Here is a 13,349-nt window from a genome sequence, read left to right as displayed (position 1 = left end):
TGGTGTTTGTCCCATTTTGTGAATTCGTTTTTGGTGAGAGGACCCCAGACCTCACAACCATAAATCGCAATGGGTTCTATAACTGATTCAAGTATTTTTTGCCTTATCCTAATTGGTATGTCGAATATTATGTTACTTTTGATGGCGTAGAAGGCCCTTCTTGCCTTTCCTCTCAGATCGTTCACAGCTTTGTGGAAGTTACCTGTGGCGCTGATGTTTAGACTGAGGTATGTATCATTTTTTTGTGTGCTCTAGGGCAACGGTGTTCAGTTAAAATTTGAATTTGTGGTCTTGGCAGCTGGACCTTTTTTGGAACACCATTAAGTTTGTCTTAACTGATATTTACTGTCAGGGCCAAGGTCTGACAGAATCTGTGCAGAATATGTAGGTGCTGCTGTAGGCCCTCCTTGGTTGGGGACAGAAGCACCAGATCATCAGCAAACAGTAGACATTTGACTTCAGAATCTAGTAGTGTGAGGCCGGTTGCTGCAGACTGTTCTACTGCCCTCGCCAACACCGCTTTCCATCAATTTGCATAGCAGACCCTCATGCCAAAAAAAAAAAAAAAAAAGCATGAGAAGGCTTTGGCCTTGTTTTGGTTTGTTTGTTTGTCAATTAGGGTGTACAGGGTAAATACGTGGTCATGTTTTTTTTTAGCAAAATGCTACGTATCCACCTCACTCTCAAGGAAATAAGTAGTACTGCTAGGTCTTACACAGTCAAATGTAACAGATAACTGTACAAATGATACATTTGTGATATTAATATATATATATACATACAGTACCAGTCAAAAGTTTGGACACACCTACTCATTCAAGGGTTTTTCTTAATTTTGACTATTTTCTACATTGACTATGAAATAATACATGGAATTAGGTAGTAACCAAAAAAGTGTTAAACAAATCAAAATATATTTGAGATTCTTCAAAGTAGCCACGCTCTGCCTTGATGACAGCTTTGCACACTCTTGGCATTCTCTCAACCAGCTTCACCTGCAATGCTTTTCCAACAGTCTTGAAGGAGTTCCCAGCTCATCTGATGCAGCACTCCATCAATCTCCTTCTTGGTCAAATAGCCCTTACACAGCCTGGAGGTGTGTTGAGTCATTGTCCTGTTGAAAAACAAATGATAGTCCCGCTAAGCGAAACCAGATGGGATGGCGTATTGCTGCAGAATGCTGTGGTAGCCATACTGGTTAAGTGTGCCTTGAATTCTAAATAAATCACAGACAGTGTCACCAGCAAAGCACCCCCACACCTCCTTCTCCATGCTTCATGGTGGGAACCACACATGCGGAGATCATCTGTTCACCTACTCTGCGTCTCACAAAGACACAGCGGTTGGAACCAAAAATCTCCAATTTGGACTCATCAAACCAAAGGACAGATTTCTACCGGTCTAATGTCCATTGCTCGTGTTTCTTGGCCCAAGCAAGTCTCTTCTTATTATTGGTGTCCTTTAGTAGTGGTTTCTTTGCAGCAACTTGACCATGAAGGCCTGATTCATGCAGTCTCCTCTGAACAGTTGATGTTGAGATGTGTCTGTGACTTGAACTCTGTGAAGCATATATTTGGGCTACAATTTCTGAGGCTGGTAAATCTAATGAACTTATCCTCTGCAGCAGAGGTAACTCTGGGTCTTCGTTTCCTGTGGCGGTCCTCATGAGAGCCAGTTTCAAAGTTCTTGAAATGTTCCGTATTGACTGAACTTCATGTCTTAAAGTAATGATGGACTGTCGTTTCTCTTTGCTTATTTGAGCTTTTTTTGGCATAATATAGACTTGGTCTTTTACCAAATAGGGCTATCTTCTGTATACCACCCCTACCTTGTCACAACACAACTGATTGGCTCAAATGCATTATGAAGGAAAGAAATTCCACAAATTAACTTTTAACAAGGCAAACCTTTTAATTGAAATGCATTTCAGGTGACTACCTCATGAAGCTGGTTGAGAGAATGCCAAGAGTGTGCAAAGCTGTCATCAAGGCAAAGGGTGGCTACTTCGAAGAATCTCAAATATAACATATATTTTGATTTGTTTAACACTTTTTTGGTTACTACATGGATTCCATATGTGTTATTTCATAGTTTTGATTTCTTCACTATTATTCTACAATGTAGAAAATAGTAAAAATAAAGGAAATCCCTTGAATGAGTAGGTGTGTCCAAACATTTGACTGGTACTGTATATAATTAAATACCATAATATGAGATCTGTATGTAAAACATTTACATTTTACATTTTAGCCATTTAGCAGATGCTCTTATCCAGAGCGACTTACAGTAAGTGCATTCATCTTAAGATAGCTAGGTGAGACAACCACATTTTGGAAATAAACTCTTCCATTGTGAAAGCAGACTGTAATGGGGAATGTAAGATACAGTGCCTTCAGAAACACCCCTTGATTTTTTCACATTTTGTTGGGTTACAAAGTGGGATTAAAATGGATTTAATTTTCATTTTTGGTCAATGATCTACACAAAATACTCTGTAATGTCAAAGTGGAAGAAAAATTCTAACATTTATTAAAAATGTGAAGGATAAAACACTAATATTTATTGATTACATACATAAGTAATCAACCCCCTGAGACAATACATGTTAGAAACATATTTGGCAGCGATTACAGCTGTGAGTCCTTTTGGGTATGTCTCTAAGAGCTTTGCACACCTGGATTGTACAATATTTGCCCATTATTATTTTGTTGATCATTGCTAAAAATTCATTTTCAAGTCTTGCCATAGATTTTCAAGCCAGTTTATGTCTAAACTGTAACTAGGCCACTCAGGAACATTCAATGTTGTCTTAGTGACTCCAGTGTAGATTTGGCCTTGTGTTTTAGGTTATTATCCTGGTGAAAGGTGTATTTGTCTCCCAGTGTCTGTTGGAAAGAAGACTGAACCAGGTTTTCCTCTAGAATTTTGCCTGTGAACTAGTGTGGGTTGATGGTCACTATACTTGATAGTGAATGTTATGGATTATTCCCATATCTGTTGATAGTGATTGACGCCAGACTGGAGGTCCAAGTACAAGGACCAAGGACACACTGATTATTCACTGTTGCATTGTATTGATGACATTCTGAACACTGTGGGATTCTGTAGCAGCTGACAAAGTTGTTGCCTTTTTGTTTTAGCTTCCTACAAGCCTCTCAGGCTGGTGTTTACAGAACATTTGGTGCTGCTGATTAAGATATTAAGGTTCTGTCTCCAAGAGGCCAGTTAGACATTTTCTCTGCTTCTGTGCTGGGTGGTGTCTCCCTGTTGCAACTTGTAATAAACCGGATTGATTTTTGATTTACTTTATCTGCAACTGCTCTCCTTTTTGTTCACCTGGAAATGTTTATTACACAGACAAAACATTCATTAGGAGCAGTTCCACTTCACACTGTAGTGATTGAGATTAGTTCCCCCTCACAATGTGCAAAACCCTATTGCTCATTACTATTATTATCATACATAACATAAAGGTGCATATTGTGGAGAGGATGTATGTGGTACAAGGTTACACTGTTTAGAACATTCCAGGCTATATTTAGGTATTTACATTGGATCTCAGTGATGATACCGAAGAGGATGTCATTCATTCCAACCCAGCATGCCTCCAAGGTGAAAACTTCACACTGTGTGATGCCCAGACTACACTACTAGACATCCCAGTATTCTGACTGTGGTCTTGTTGTCTGTCTCATAGAGGAATGTGTCATTAGGATATTCTTTGCTAAGGATGGGAGTTATATACAGCTATTATCGAGCACAGATACAGTATATGACAGGCAACTGCTTTTGTAAAATGGACTTTATCAAATACATTTGATTAGTTGATTGATTGAATGATTGAGCCATACATTCCTAAATACATGTCTCTGATGGCAGGTAATCAAACAAAATTAGCAAATGGACCCTTTTTTTTGTGTACCTGGTAGCAGTAGGAGTAGTAGGTTTTTGCAGCAGTATCCTACCTACTTTTTTATTTATTTATTTATTTTATTTTTTTCACCTTTATTTAACCAGGTAAGCCAGTTGAGAACACGTTCTCATTTACAACTGCGACCTGGCCAAGATAAAGCAAAGCAGTGCGATAGCGATAAAAACAACAACACAGAGTTACATATGGGGTAAAAAAACATAAAGTCAAAAAATACAACAGAAAATATATATACAGTGTATGCAAATGTAGCAAGTTATGGAGGTAAGGCAATAAATAGGCTATAGTGCAAAATAATTACAATTAGAATGCTAGATGTGCAAGAGACACACACTGTGGTTTTACACTATTTGATCAGAGTATCATGATCTCCCCCTCCTGCACATTTGACATGGACTATATTTTGATGCGTTCATCTAAATTAGTGCATTTAGTGACCAAATAATATGTCCCTGGACACTGATGTAGGGGCACCCTCGGCAACATCTAAATCCCATTATTAGTGATCACAGATGTAACGTATTGTCTCCAGGGAGAGAGGGGGTATGATAGCGTTGCCCGTGGACACTGATCTAAGGTCAGTTTAGCATTCTTTCCCTTAACGGTTTAGGTTAATGTTTTGGGAGGAAAGGCTGATCCAAGATCTGTACCTAAAAGAGCGAAATCATCTATCGTCATATTGACCATCATGTCATTGGTGGAAACCTATCCCGCCTCTCATCCTTATTTGCCAATCAGAGTGCAGAATTATTTCAGAATACTGTAGTGTATTCATTACAGAAACCATTTACCGTTAAAGAACCAAACTGAAGCAAACAGAGCAAAACTAGAGTTTCTATTGGACACATGCAGTTAGGTCTCTCCCCGTTTCGTTCCGTTTGCTTCCGTATAAGAAACATTTTGCAACAGAATTGGCGTAATGAATATGCCCCTGATTACAAACACGGAAATACAGTGTAGTTAGAACGACGTCAACGTTGAATCGCTGATGCAGATGTCAACTATTTGGACGATAGCTGATTTGATATTCATAGAGAAATTACTCACAATTTAGACACATACCTAGCTACAACATATTCCGTTTTCCGTTATATGGAGTTTTTGCAGTTTCTGTCATGGGCGTGCATCGTATTTACAGTCGGGATGTTCTCGACTGGACTGTAAGTTTGACAGCTTTCTGCTTTTCAGAGAAACTACCTGGCTAAGTAGCTAGCTAGATACCTGTTCTTTATTGCCAACATCGCAAACTTGGGCAGAGACCAAATTCAGTTCTAATTTGCTTGTTTGTATTGCATTAAACTGTAGACACATAGCGATTTCATTTGATAGCTATTGGTTAGCTAGCTAGCAAGTCCACCCTTATGTCACAAATAGGAGTTATACAAATATTTGCTTAGTTATTCGTTCAATGTCTGAGGCTTGTGCAAATAGAATGCTCCGTTCAGGTGATACTAAAATAATATTTTAGTTCAGTTGCATCCTTTCTCTTGTGCCAGATTTGCAAGCATGTCTTATAAAACTGTGTGTGTGTGTGTGGGGGGGGGGGGCGGTCTCTGTCAGGACGGACCTGAAGAAGATGAGAGCTTCCAAAAGTGCAGATAACGTCCAGTTCCTTCCCTTCCTCACCACATGCCTCAAGTAAGCTGTGTGTGTGTGTGTGTGTGTGTGTGTGTGTGTGTGTGTGTGTGTGTGTGTGTGTGTGTGTGTGTGTGTGTGTGTGTGTGTGTGTGTGTGTGTGTGCGCGCGCGCAGTGCCAATGCTATGTGCCAGCGACCACTGATCAAACCCGGGTCATCTGCACAAGTCATACTGTGTTAGCCCGCTGAGCTAAAGTCTTGTTGTCTGTCTCTGTAGTAACCTGGGCTGGCTGTATTATGGGATACTGAAGACGGATGGGACTCTGGTCCTGGTTAACACCATAGGAGCCTGTCTACAGTCCCTCTACATCCTCTCCTACTGCCACTACACCTACGATAAGGTGAGCTGACCACAGTGTTTTATAGTCTCTCCTACTGCCATTACACCTACGACAAGGTGAGCTGACCACAGTGTTTTATAGTCTCTCCTACTGCCATTACACCAACGACAAGGTGAGCTGACCACAGTGTTTTATAGTCTCTCCTACTGCCATTACACCTACGACAAGGTGAGCTGACCACAGTGTTTTATAGTCTCTCCTACTGCCATTACACCTACGACAAGGTGAGCTGACCACAGCGTTCTATAGTCTCTGCTACTGCCATTACACCTACGACAAGGTGAGCTGACCACAGCGTTTTATAGTCTCTCCTACTGCCATTACACCTACGACAAGATGAGCTGACCACAGCGTTCTATAGTCTCTCCTACTGCCACTACACCTATGACAAGGTGAGCTGACATTTACATTTACATTTTAGTCATTTAGCAGACGCTCTTATCCAGAGCGACTTACAGTTAGTGAATACATATATTTTTATACTGGCCCCCCGTGGGAATCGAACCCACAACCCTGGCGTTGCAAACGCCATGCTCTATCAACTGAGCTACATCCCTGCCGGCCATTCCCTCCCCTACCCTGGACGACGCTGGGCCAATTGTGCGCCGCCCATGAGTCTCCCGGTCGCGGCCGGCTGCGTTCTATAGTCTCTCCTACTGCCATTACACCAACGACTAGGTGAGCTGACCACAGCGTTCTATAGTCTCTCCTACTGCCATTAAACCTACGACTAGGTGAGCTGACCACAGCGTTTTATAGTCTCTCCTACTGCCATTACACCTACGACAAGGTGAGCTGACCACAGCGTTTTATAGTCTCTCCTACTGCCACTACACCAATGACAAGGTGAGCTGGCCACATCGTTTTAAGGTCTCTTCTACTGCCACTACACCAACGACAAGGTGAGCTGACCACAGCGTTTTATAGTCTCTCCTACTGCCATTACACCTACGACTAGGTGAGCTGACCACAGCGTTCTATAGTCTCTCCTACTGCCATTACACCAACGACAAGGTGAGCTGACCACAGCGTTTTATAGTCTCTCCTACTGCCATTACACCTACGACAAGGTGAGCTGACCACAGCGCTTTATAGTCTCTCCTACTGCCATTACACCTACGACAAGATGAGCTGACCACAGCGTTTTATAGTCTCTCCTACTGCCATTACACCTACGACAAGGTGAGCTGACCACAGCGTTTTATAGTCTCTCCTACTGCCACTACACCTACGACAAGGTGAGCTGACCACAGTGTTTTAAGGTCACTCCTACTGCCTCTACCAACGACAAGGTGAGCTGACCATGGAATTTTATAGTCACTTATCACATATATATATACCCAGACCTGAATCCCCCAGGGGTGCATTAGTTTGTCTTCGAGATGTGTCTGGTGTTCATTTCTGTAGATATCATAATGACGTTTTCTGTAGATATTCAGGGTGTGTTTGCTTTAGTTCAATGTTTGTCTTTTGCCGTTAGGGTTTGAAATACACTTTAGTATGTCTGCCCACTGGTTCCCTACTTGTAGCCTAGTTTTAAGGTGTGTGTCAGTAAACTAATGTTGTGCGTGTGTGTTCCAGAGGCGAGTGACCTCTCAGACGTTACTAGCAGGAGGAGTGGTCTGTGGAGGCTGGCTGTACTTCAGTGTTCTCCTTCCTCAGGGAGAGTCTCAGCTGGCCCAGTTAGGCCTCACCTGCAGCCTGTTCACTATCAGCATGTACCTGAGTCCACTCGCTGACCTGGTAAATATACAAAACATTTCACAACATTTAACAAACCTCTACACAACATTCACCCAGTTAGGCCTCACCTGCAGCCTGTTCACTGTCAGTATGTACCTGAGTCCACTCGCTGACCTGGTAAATATACAAAACCTTTCACAACATTTAACAAACCTCTACACAACATTCACCCAGTTAGGCCTCACCTGCAGCCTGTTCACTGTCAGCATGTACCTGAGTCCACTCGCTGACCTGGTAAATATGCAAACCCTTGCCATGCATTGACCTGGTGAAGAAACTTTTATACAACTTGAATACAACGTTCAGATAACATACACTCACTAGCCTGGCAAACATACCTGTTTTTACAATGGTCTGATACCCACTATTCTCAGAGTACTCAGATCCTTCACATACTCTCATAAATATGTAAGTTAGAGCAACAACAGGGCAATCAACAGGCCAATAAGATGCCAGCTTCATAACATGACCTCCTCTCATCACTCTCTGTCTCTCTCTTTCTCCCCTTTCCCTCCGCCTCCTCTCCTTCCCTCTGTTTCCTCTGTGTTCCTGTTTATTCCTCCGATAGGGCTGCATGATTTGAGCATTTGTAAAAAATGTTGTTGCAAATATTGCGATATAATTTATATTGAACTAAAATATAAACGCAACATGCAACAATTTCAAAAGATTTACTGAGTTACAGTTCATATAAGGAAATCAGTCAATTGAAATGCATTCATTAGGCCCTAATCTATGGATTTCACATGACTGGGCAGGGGCGCAGCCATGGGTGGGCCTGGGAGGGCATAGGCCCACCCACTGGGGAGCCAGGCCCAGCCAATCAGAATGAGTTTTCCCCCACAAAAGGGCTTTATTACAGACAGAAATACTCCTCAGTTTCATCAGCTGTCCGGGTGGCTTGTCTCAGATGATCCCACAGGTGAAGAAGCCGGATGTGGTGGTCATGGGCTGGCGTGGTTACACGTGGTCTGCGGTTGTGAGGCCGGTTGGACGTACTGCCAAATTCTCTAAAACGACGTTGAAGGCGGCTTATGGTAGAGAAATTAACATTCAATTCTCTGGCAACAGCTCTGGTGGACATTCCTGCAGTCAGCATGTCAATTGTGTGCTCCCTCAAAATTGTGACATCTGTGGCATTGTGTTGTGTGACAAAACTGCACATTTAAGAGTGGCCTTTTATTGTTCCCAGCACAAGGTGCATCTGTGTAATGATCATGCTGTTTAATCAGCTTCTTGATATGCCACACATGTCAGGTGGATGGATTATCTTGGCAAAGGATAAATGCTCACTAACAGGGACATAAACAAATTTGTGCAAACATTTTGAGAGAAATAAGCTTTTTGTGCAAATGGAACATTTCTGGGATCCTTTTATTTCAGCTCATGAAAAATGGGACCAAGACTTTACATGTTGCGTTTATATTTTTGTTCAGTATAGATCAAAACACTTGGGCGAACTGTTGAAATCATAGAAAGGGAATGATTTATATTAAGAAACAAATTGGAAAGCAGCATCATTCTTGTTTGGAACAATCTGTTGACTGTATTTGACCTAAAAGAACAACATGCAAACTTATAGTGAATCTAACAGCGAGGAGGAGGAACTGCACTGCTTGAGTGACAGGGGGCGGGGCTTGGTGTGTGGGAAGCAGCTGCAAGAGGAGAGAGACGACAAACGGAGTAAACTATAAAAACGGACATTACACGTGGCTGAGTGGCGTTTCAAAATATTGCATGCGATATGGATATTGCACATGTCAATATTGCGATTAATTGTGCAGCCCTACCCTCCGCCTTCCTGTTTGTCTCTTTCTCTCTCTCTCTCTGTCTCTGTCTCCTTATATGACCCTGTGTCTATTTCCTGTCTTTCTTTCTCTCGTCTGTGTCTTCCTGTTGTTCTGGGTCTTATCCCTTCTGCTGTCTTTTTGGATACATTGGAATTGCGTCAAATCATCTCCCCCTCTCCTCTCTCTCCCCCTCTCTTCTCTCTCCCCCTCTCTTCTCTCTGTCAGATGAAGATAGTGCGTACAGGTAGTGTGGAGTGTTTGTCCTTCTCTTTGACTGTAGCTACCTTCCTCACCTCAACATCCTGGACGCTCTATGGGCTACAGCTGCAAGACTACTATATCATGGTGTGTATATGTGAGACGTGGTAGGGGCTAGATGGAAGGGGACTGGTAAATGATTGTAAATGACCTTTAACCTCTGTGTATTTGTTTGTGTGTTCCAGGTTCCAAACACGCCAGGCATCGTGACCAGTCTCATCCGGTTCTTCCTGTTCTGGAGATTTGCGTCTGTCAATCAAGGTGTGCCGTCCTATAAGCTCATCGAAATCTAAGTGGCTGGAGACTCGCCCACCAACGGTTACAAGGGAGAGAGAGATAACAGGCTTCTTGACCCTATCATGGGCAGGCTGTCAATCACGGATATTGTTACTCATATTCTAAATGATTCATGATCACTCCTACCCACCAAGGGTTTAAGAAGTCTTTCTCCACTCAAGGCAGTTGTCCCTAATCACAGATCTAGGATCAGAGTACCCTAGCAATAGGGGATGAAAAATGCTGAATAAATATCTGACCCTGTGTCAGTGGATAGGGGCATCTCCCTCCACCACTTTCTTTTAGTGCCTTCTGTCCTAGTCTGGGACATAATTACTGCCACCTGAGATAACCAAACTCAACCATGGGCGTGACAGTCCTGCCCTGTCAATCACAGTAGTCTCTGTTACCCAGTGGGAGGTTTTTGCTCTTAGCATCAAAGCGCTGCTATTGAATCCCTCTAACAGGGCAGGATGATCCCGCCGCTAGTGGGGTTTGAGACCCCACTCACCTTTTATAGTTGACTTGTATGTCCTCATCACTATGGTACCCTGTAAACTAGGGGTGAACAACTCTGTTCCTGGGTGCCACAGTATCTGCTGGGTTATTATCCTTCTGTTTTAACTAGACTGATGTATACCTGTATAACCAGCCGTCTACGGTCTAGACCCGCTAGTCAATCAGTGATATGAATGGATCAATGAAGTACCAAGGAGAGATGAAAACCAGCAGGACTGTGTGGTTCTAGTAGGACTAGTTGTAGCTGGGGTTTAGAGCCCTCAGTTGTGCATTCCTAAAAGGGTTGCAAAATTCCGGGAACGTTCAATAAAGTCTTTCCGAAATCCCGGTTGGAGAAATCCCAGAATCTGAAGGGAATAATAAGGAAGCCTGGAACCCTCCAACCAGGATTTCTGGAAAACCAGGGAACCCTACTCTTAAGCAGACGTCATGTACTCTACATAATTAATAAGGAAGTCTGGAACCCTCCAACCAGTATTTCTGGAAAACCAGGGAACCCTACTCTAAGCAGACGTCATGTACTCTACATAATTAATAAGGAAGTCTGGAACCCTCCAACCAGTATTTCTGGAAAACCAGGGAACCCTACTCTAAGCAGACGTCATGTACTCTACATAATTAATAAGGAAGTCTGGAACCCTCCAACCAGGATTTCTGGAAAACCAGGGAACCCTACTCTAAGCAGACGTCATGTACTCTACATAATTAATAAGGAAGTCTGGAACCCTCCAACCAGTATTTCTGGAAAACCAGGGAACCCTACTCTAAGCAGACGTCATGTACTCTACATAATCGGTACTTTGTCTCTAAATCCATGAACTGAGGGAAGACTCTTTCTGTGTGAGCGGTTGTTACTAAGATTTCCATTCCTATTTTGTTTCGTGCACAATGTTTTTGTTTGTTGTATTTGGGTCGTATGCCTTCGTGTGCATGTTCACAAGATGTTTTTGTTTATTTTATTGTTTTACATTGGTCCAAACTAAATATAATGTAAGTATATTGTCTATGCTATTTTGTGTTAGATGCAATGGATTGTGAATAGGATATTCTACATATGCTATTATAATGGGATATTATCACTATGGAAATAAGGGAGTTGGGGCTTTGCTGGGTCTTCAGACTAATTGAATAAATGATTTATACTGTTGTCTAACCTCTGTTTTTCCTTGTGTGGAAAAATAAGTATCCACATAGGCCTACTGCTAACATGAATAGGTACAATTTGATTGGCTGAATATGCGCTTGTAACACCAAGGTAGTGGGTTTGATCCCCCGGACCACCCATACACAAAAATGTATGCACGCATGACTGTAAGTCGCTTTGGATAAAAGTGTCTGCTAAATGGCATATTATTATTATTATTATTTAAGACTCATTGAAGGAGGTGAGAGCACGGCACTTGACCATGTGGATCACCAGTGGTGGATTCATTAGTCAGTTGCAAAACATTTAGCAACGGAAACCGTTTACTCCAAAAGTAAGTTTCTATTGGACAAATTCAGGTAGGTCGCTCACCATTTGGTTCTGTTTGCTTCCTAGAGTAAATGGTAAACAGTTTATGTTGCAAAACAGACAATTCTTTACCACGGAATCCGACTAATGAATACACCCCTGCTCTTGTTTTTCTGTGGGGTTTGTTTGTGTTTTAGGGTTAATGAGGTTATTCTTACAGTAGGTTTGTTTGTGTGGAAAGCAGTGTGTGAGACCTTGCGTGATTGGGCAATACTGGGAATGAAGTTGTGTGCGAGTGAGACAAGGCAGTGTGATTGTGCTGCAGTGAGAATGTGTTCGTGTGTGTGCATGAGTGAATGTGTTTTCCTAGCCAACACTGCCTGATTGGGCAGCTGTGGGAACCGCTGTGTTGGGGTTTCTCAGCGTGTGTGTGTGTGCCAGCTTCTCTTCCTGTACTCAAAAGATTCAGCCTCCCTACTGAGAACACACAGACACAACACCGAGAGAGGGGGAGTGGGGAAAAGAGGGGGAGGAGATAGAGAAGGGAGGGTAAGTGAGAAAATTAGTAAAGATTGAGGAGGGAGAAGGGACATGGAAAACGAAGAGAGGGTGAATGGGAAATGTGAGGAAAGGAATAGGGTCAAGGGAACAGTAGAGATTGACAGAGTGTAACAGGGGGAGGAATAGGGTCAAGGGAACAGTAGAGATTGACAGAGTGTAACGGGAGGAATAGGGTCAAGGGAACAGTAGAGATTGACAGAGTGTAACAGGGGGAGGAATAGGGTCAAGGGAACAGTAGAGCTTGACAGAGTGTAACAGGGGGAGGAATAGGGTCAAGGGAACAGTAGAGATTGACAGAGTGTAACAGAGGGAGGAATAGGGTCAAGGGAACAGTAGAGATTGACAGAGTGTAACAGGGGGAGGAATAGGGTCAAGGGAACAGTAGAGATTGACAGAGTGTAACAGGGGGATGAATAGAGTCAAGGGAACAGTAGAGATTGACAGAGTGTAACAGGGGGAGGAATAGGGTCAAGGGAACAGTAGAGATTGACAGAGTGTAACAGGGGGAGGAATAGGGTCAAGGGAACAGTAGAGATTGACAGAGTGTAACAGGGGGAGGAATAGGGTCAAGGGAACAGTAGAGATTGACAGAGTGTAACAGGGGGAGGAATAGGGTCAAGGGAACAGTGGAGATTGACAGAGTGTAACAGAGGGAGGAATAGGGTCAAGGGAACAGTAGAGATTGACAGAGTGTAACAGGGGGAGGAATAGGGTCAAGGGAACAGTAGAGATTGACAGAGTGTAACAGAGGGAGGAATAGGGTCAAGGGAACAGCAGATATTGACAGAGTGTAACAGGAGATGTAAGAGAGGAGGGAAGGATCAAGGAAAAGGATAGAGA

The 13,349-nt window shown here is 42.8% G+C and overlaps 1 protein-coding gene across 4 annotated transcripts; it reads left to right on the top strand.

The window, feature by feature from the left end:
- Window positions 1-4,865: 4,865 nt before the first annotated feature.
- On the top strand, window positions 4,866-11,648 carry LOC121542719 (sugar transporter SWEET1). Of its 4 annotated transcripts, none has more exons than XM_045208601.1 (7): window positions 4,867-5,091; window positions 5,492-5,569; window positions 5,786-5,909; window positions 7,572-7,596; window positions 7,831-7,886; window positions 9,668-9,787; window positions 9,886-11,648. In XM_045208601.1, exons 1-7 carry the CDS (start codon window positions 5,024-5,026, stop codon window positions 9,991-9,993), a joined length of 579 nt encoding a protein of 192 aa, XP_045064536.1. In that variant the 5' UTR covers window positions 4,867-5,023; the 3' UTR covers window positions 9,994-11,648. The 4 variants fall into 4 exon arrangements, with proteins under 4 accessions (XP_041708160.1, XP_045064536.1, XP_045064535.1 ...); XM_045208600.1 differs by having other exon boundaries at window positions 7,491-7,596; XM_041852226.2 differs by lacking the exon at window positions 7,831-7,886 and having other exon boundaries at window positions 4,866-5,091; window positions 7,572-7,652.
- Window positions 11,649-13,349: the final 1,701 nt, after the last annotated feature.

Source organism: Coregonus clupeaformis, chromosome 28 (genome assembly GCF_020615455.1).
Source record: "Coregonus clupeaformis isolate EN_2021a chromosome 28, ASM2061545v1, whole genome shotgun sequence".
NCBI lineage: Eukaryota > Metazoa > Chordata > Actinopteri > Salmoniformes > Salmonidae > Coregonus > Coregonus clupeaformis.
This window is presented reverse-complemented; position numbering and strand designations above follow the sequence as displayed.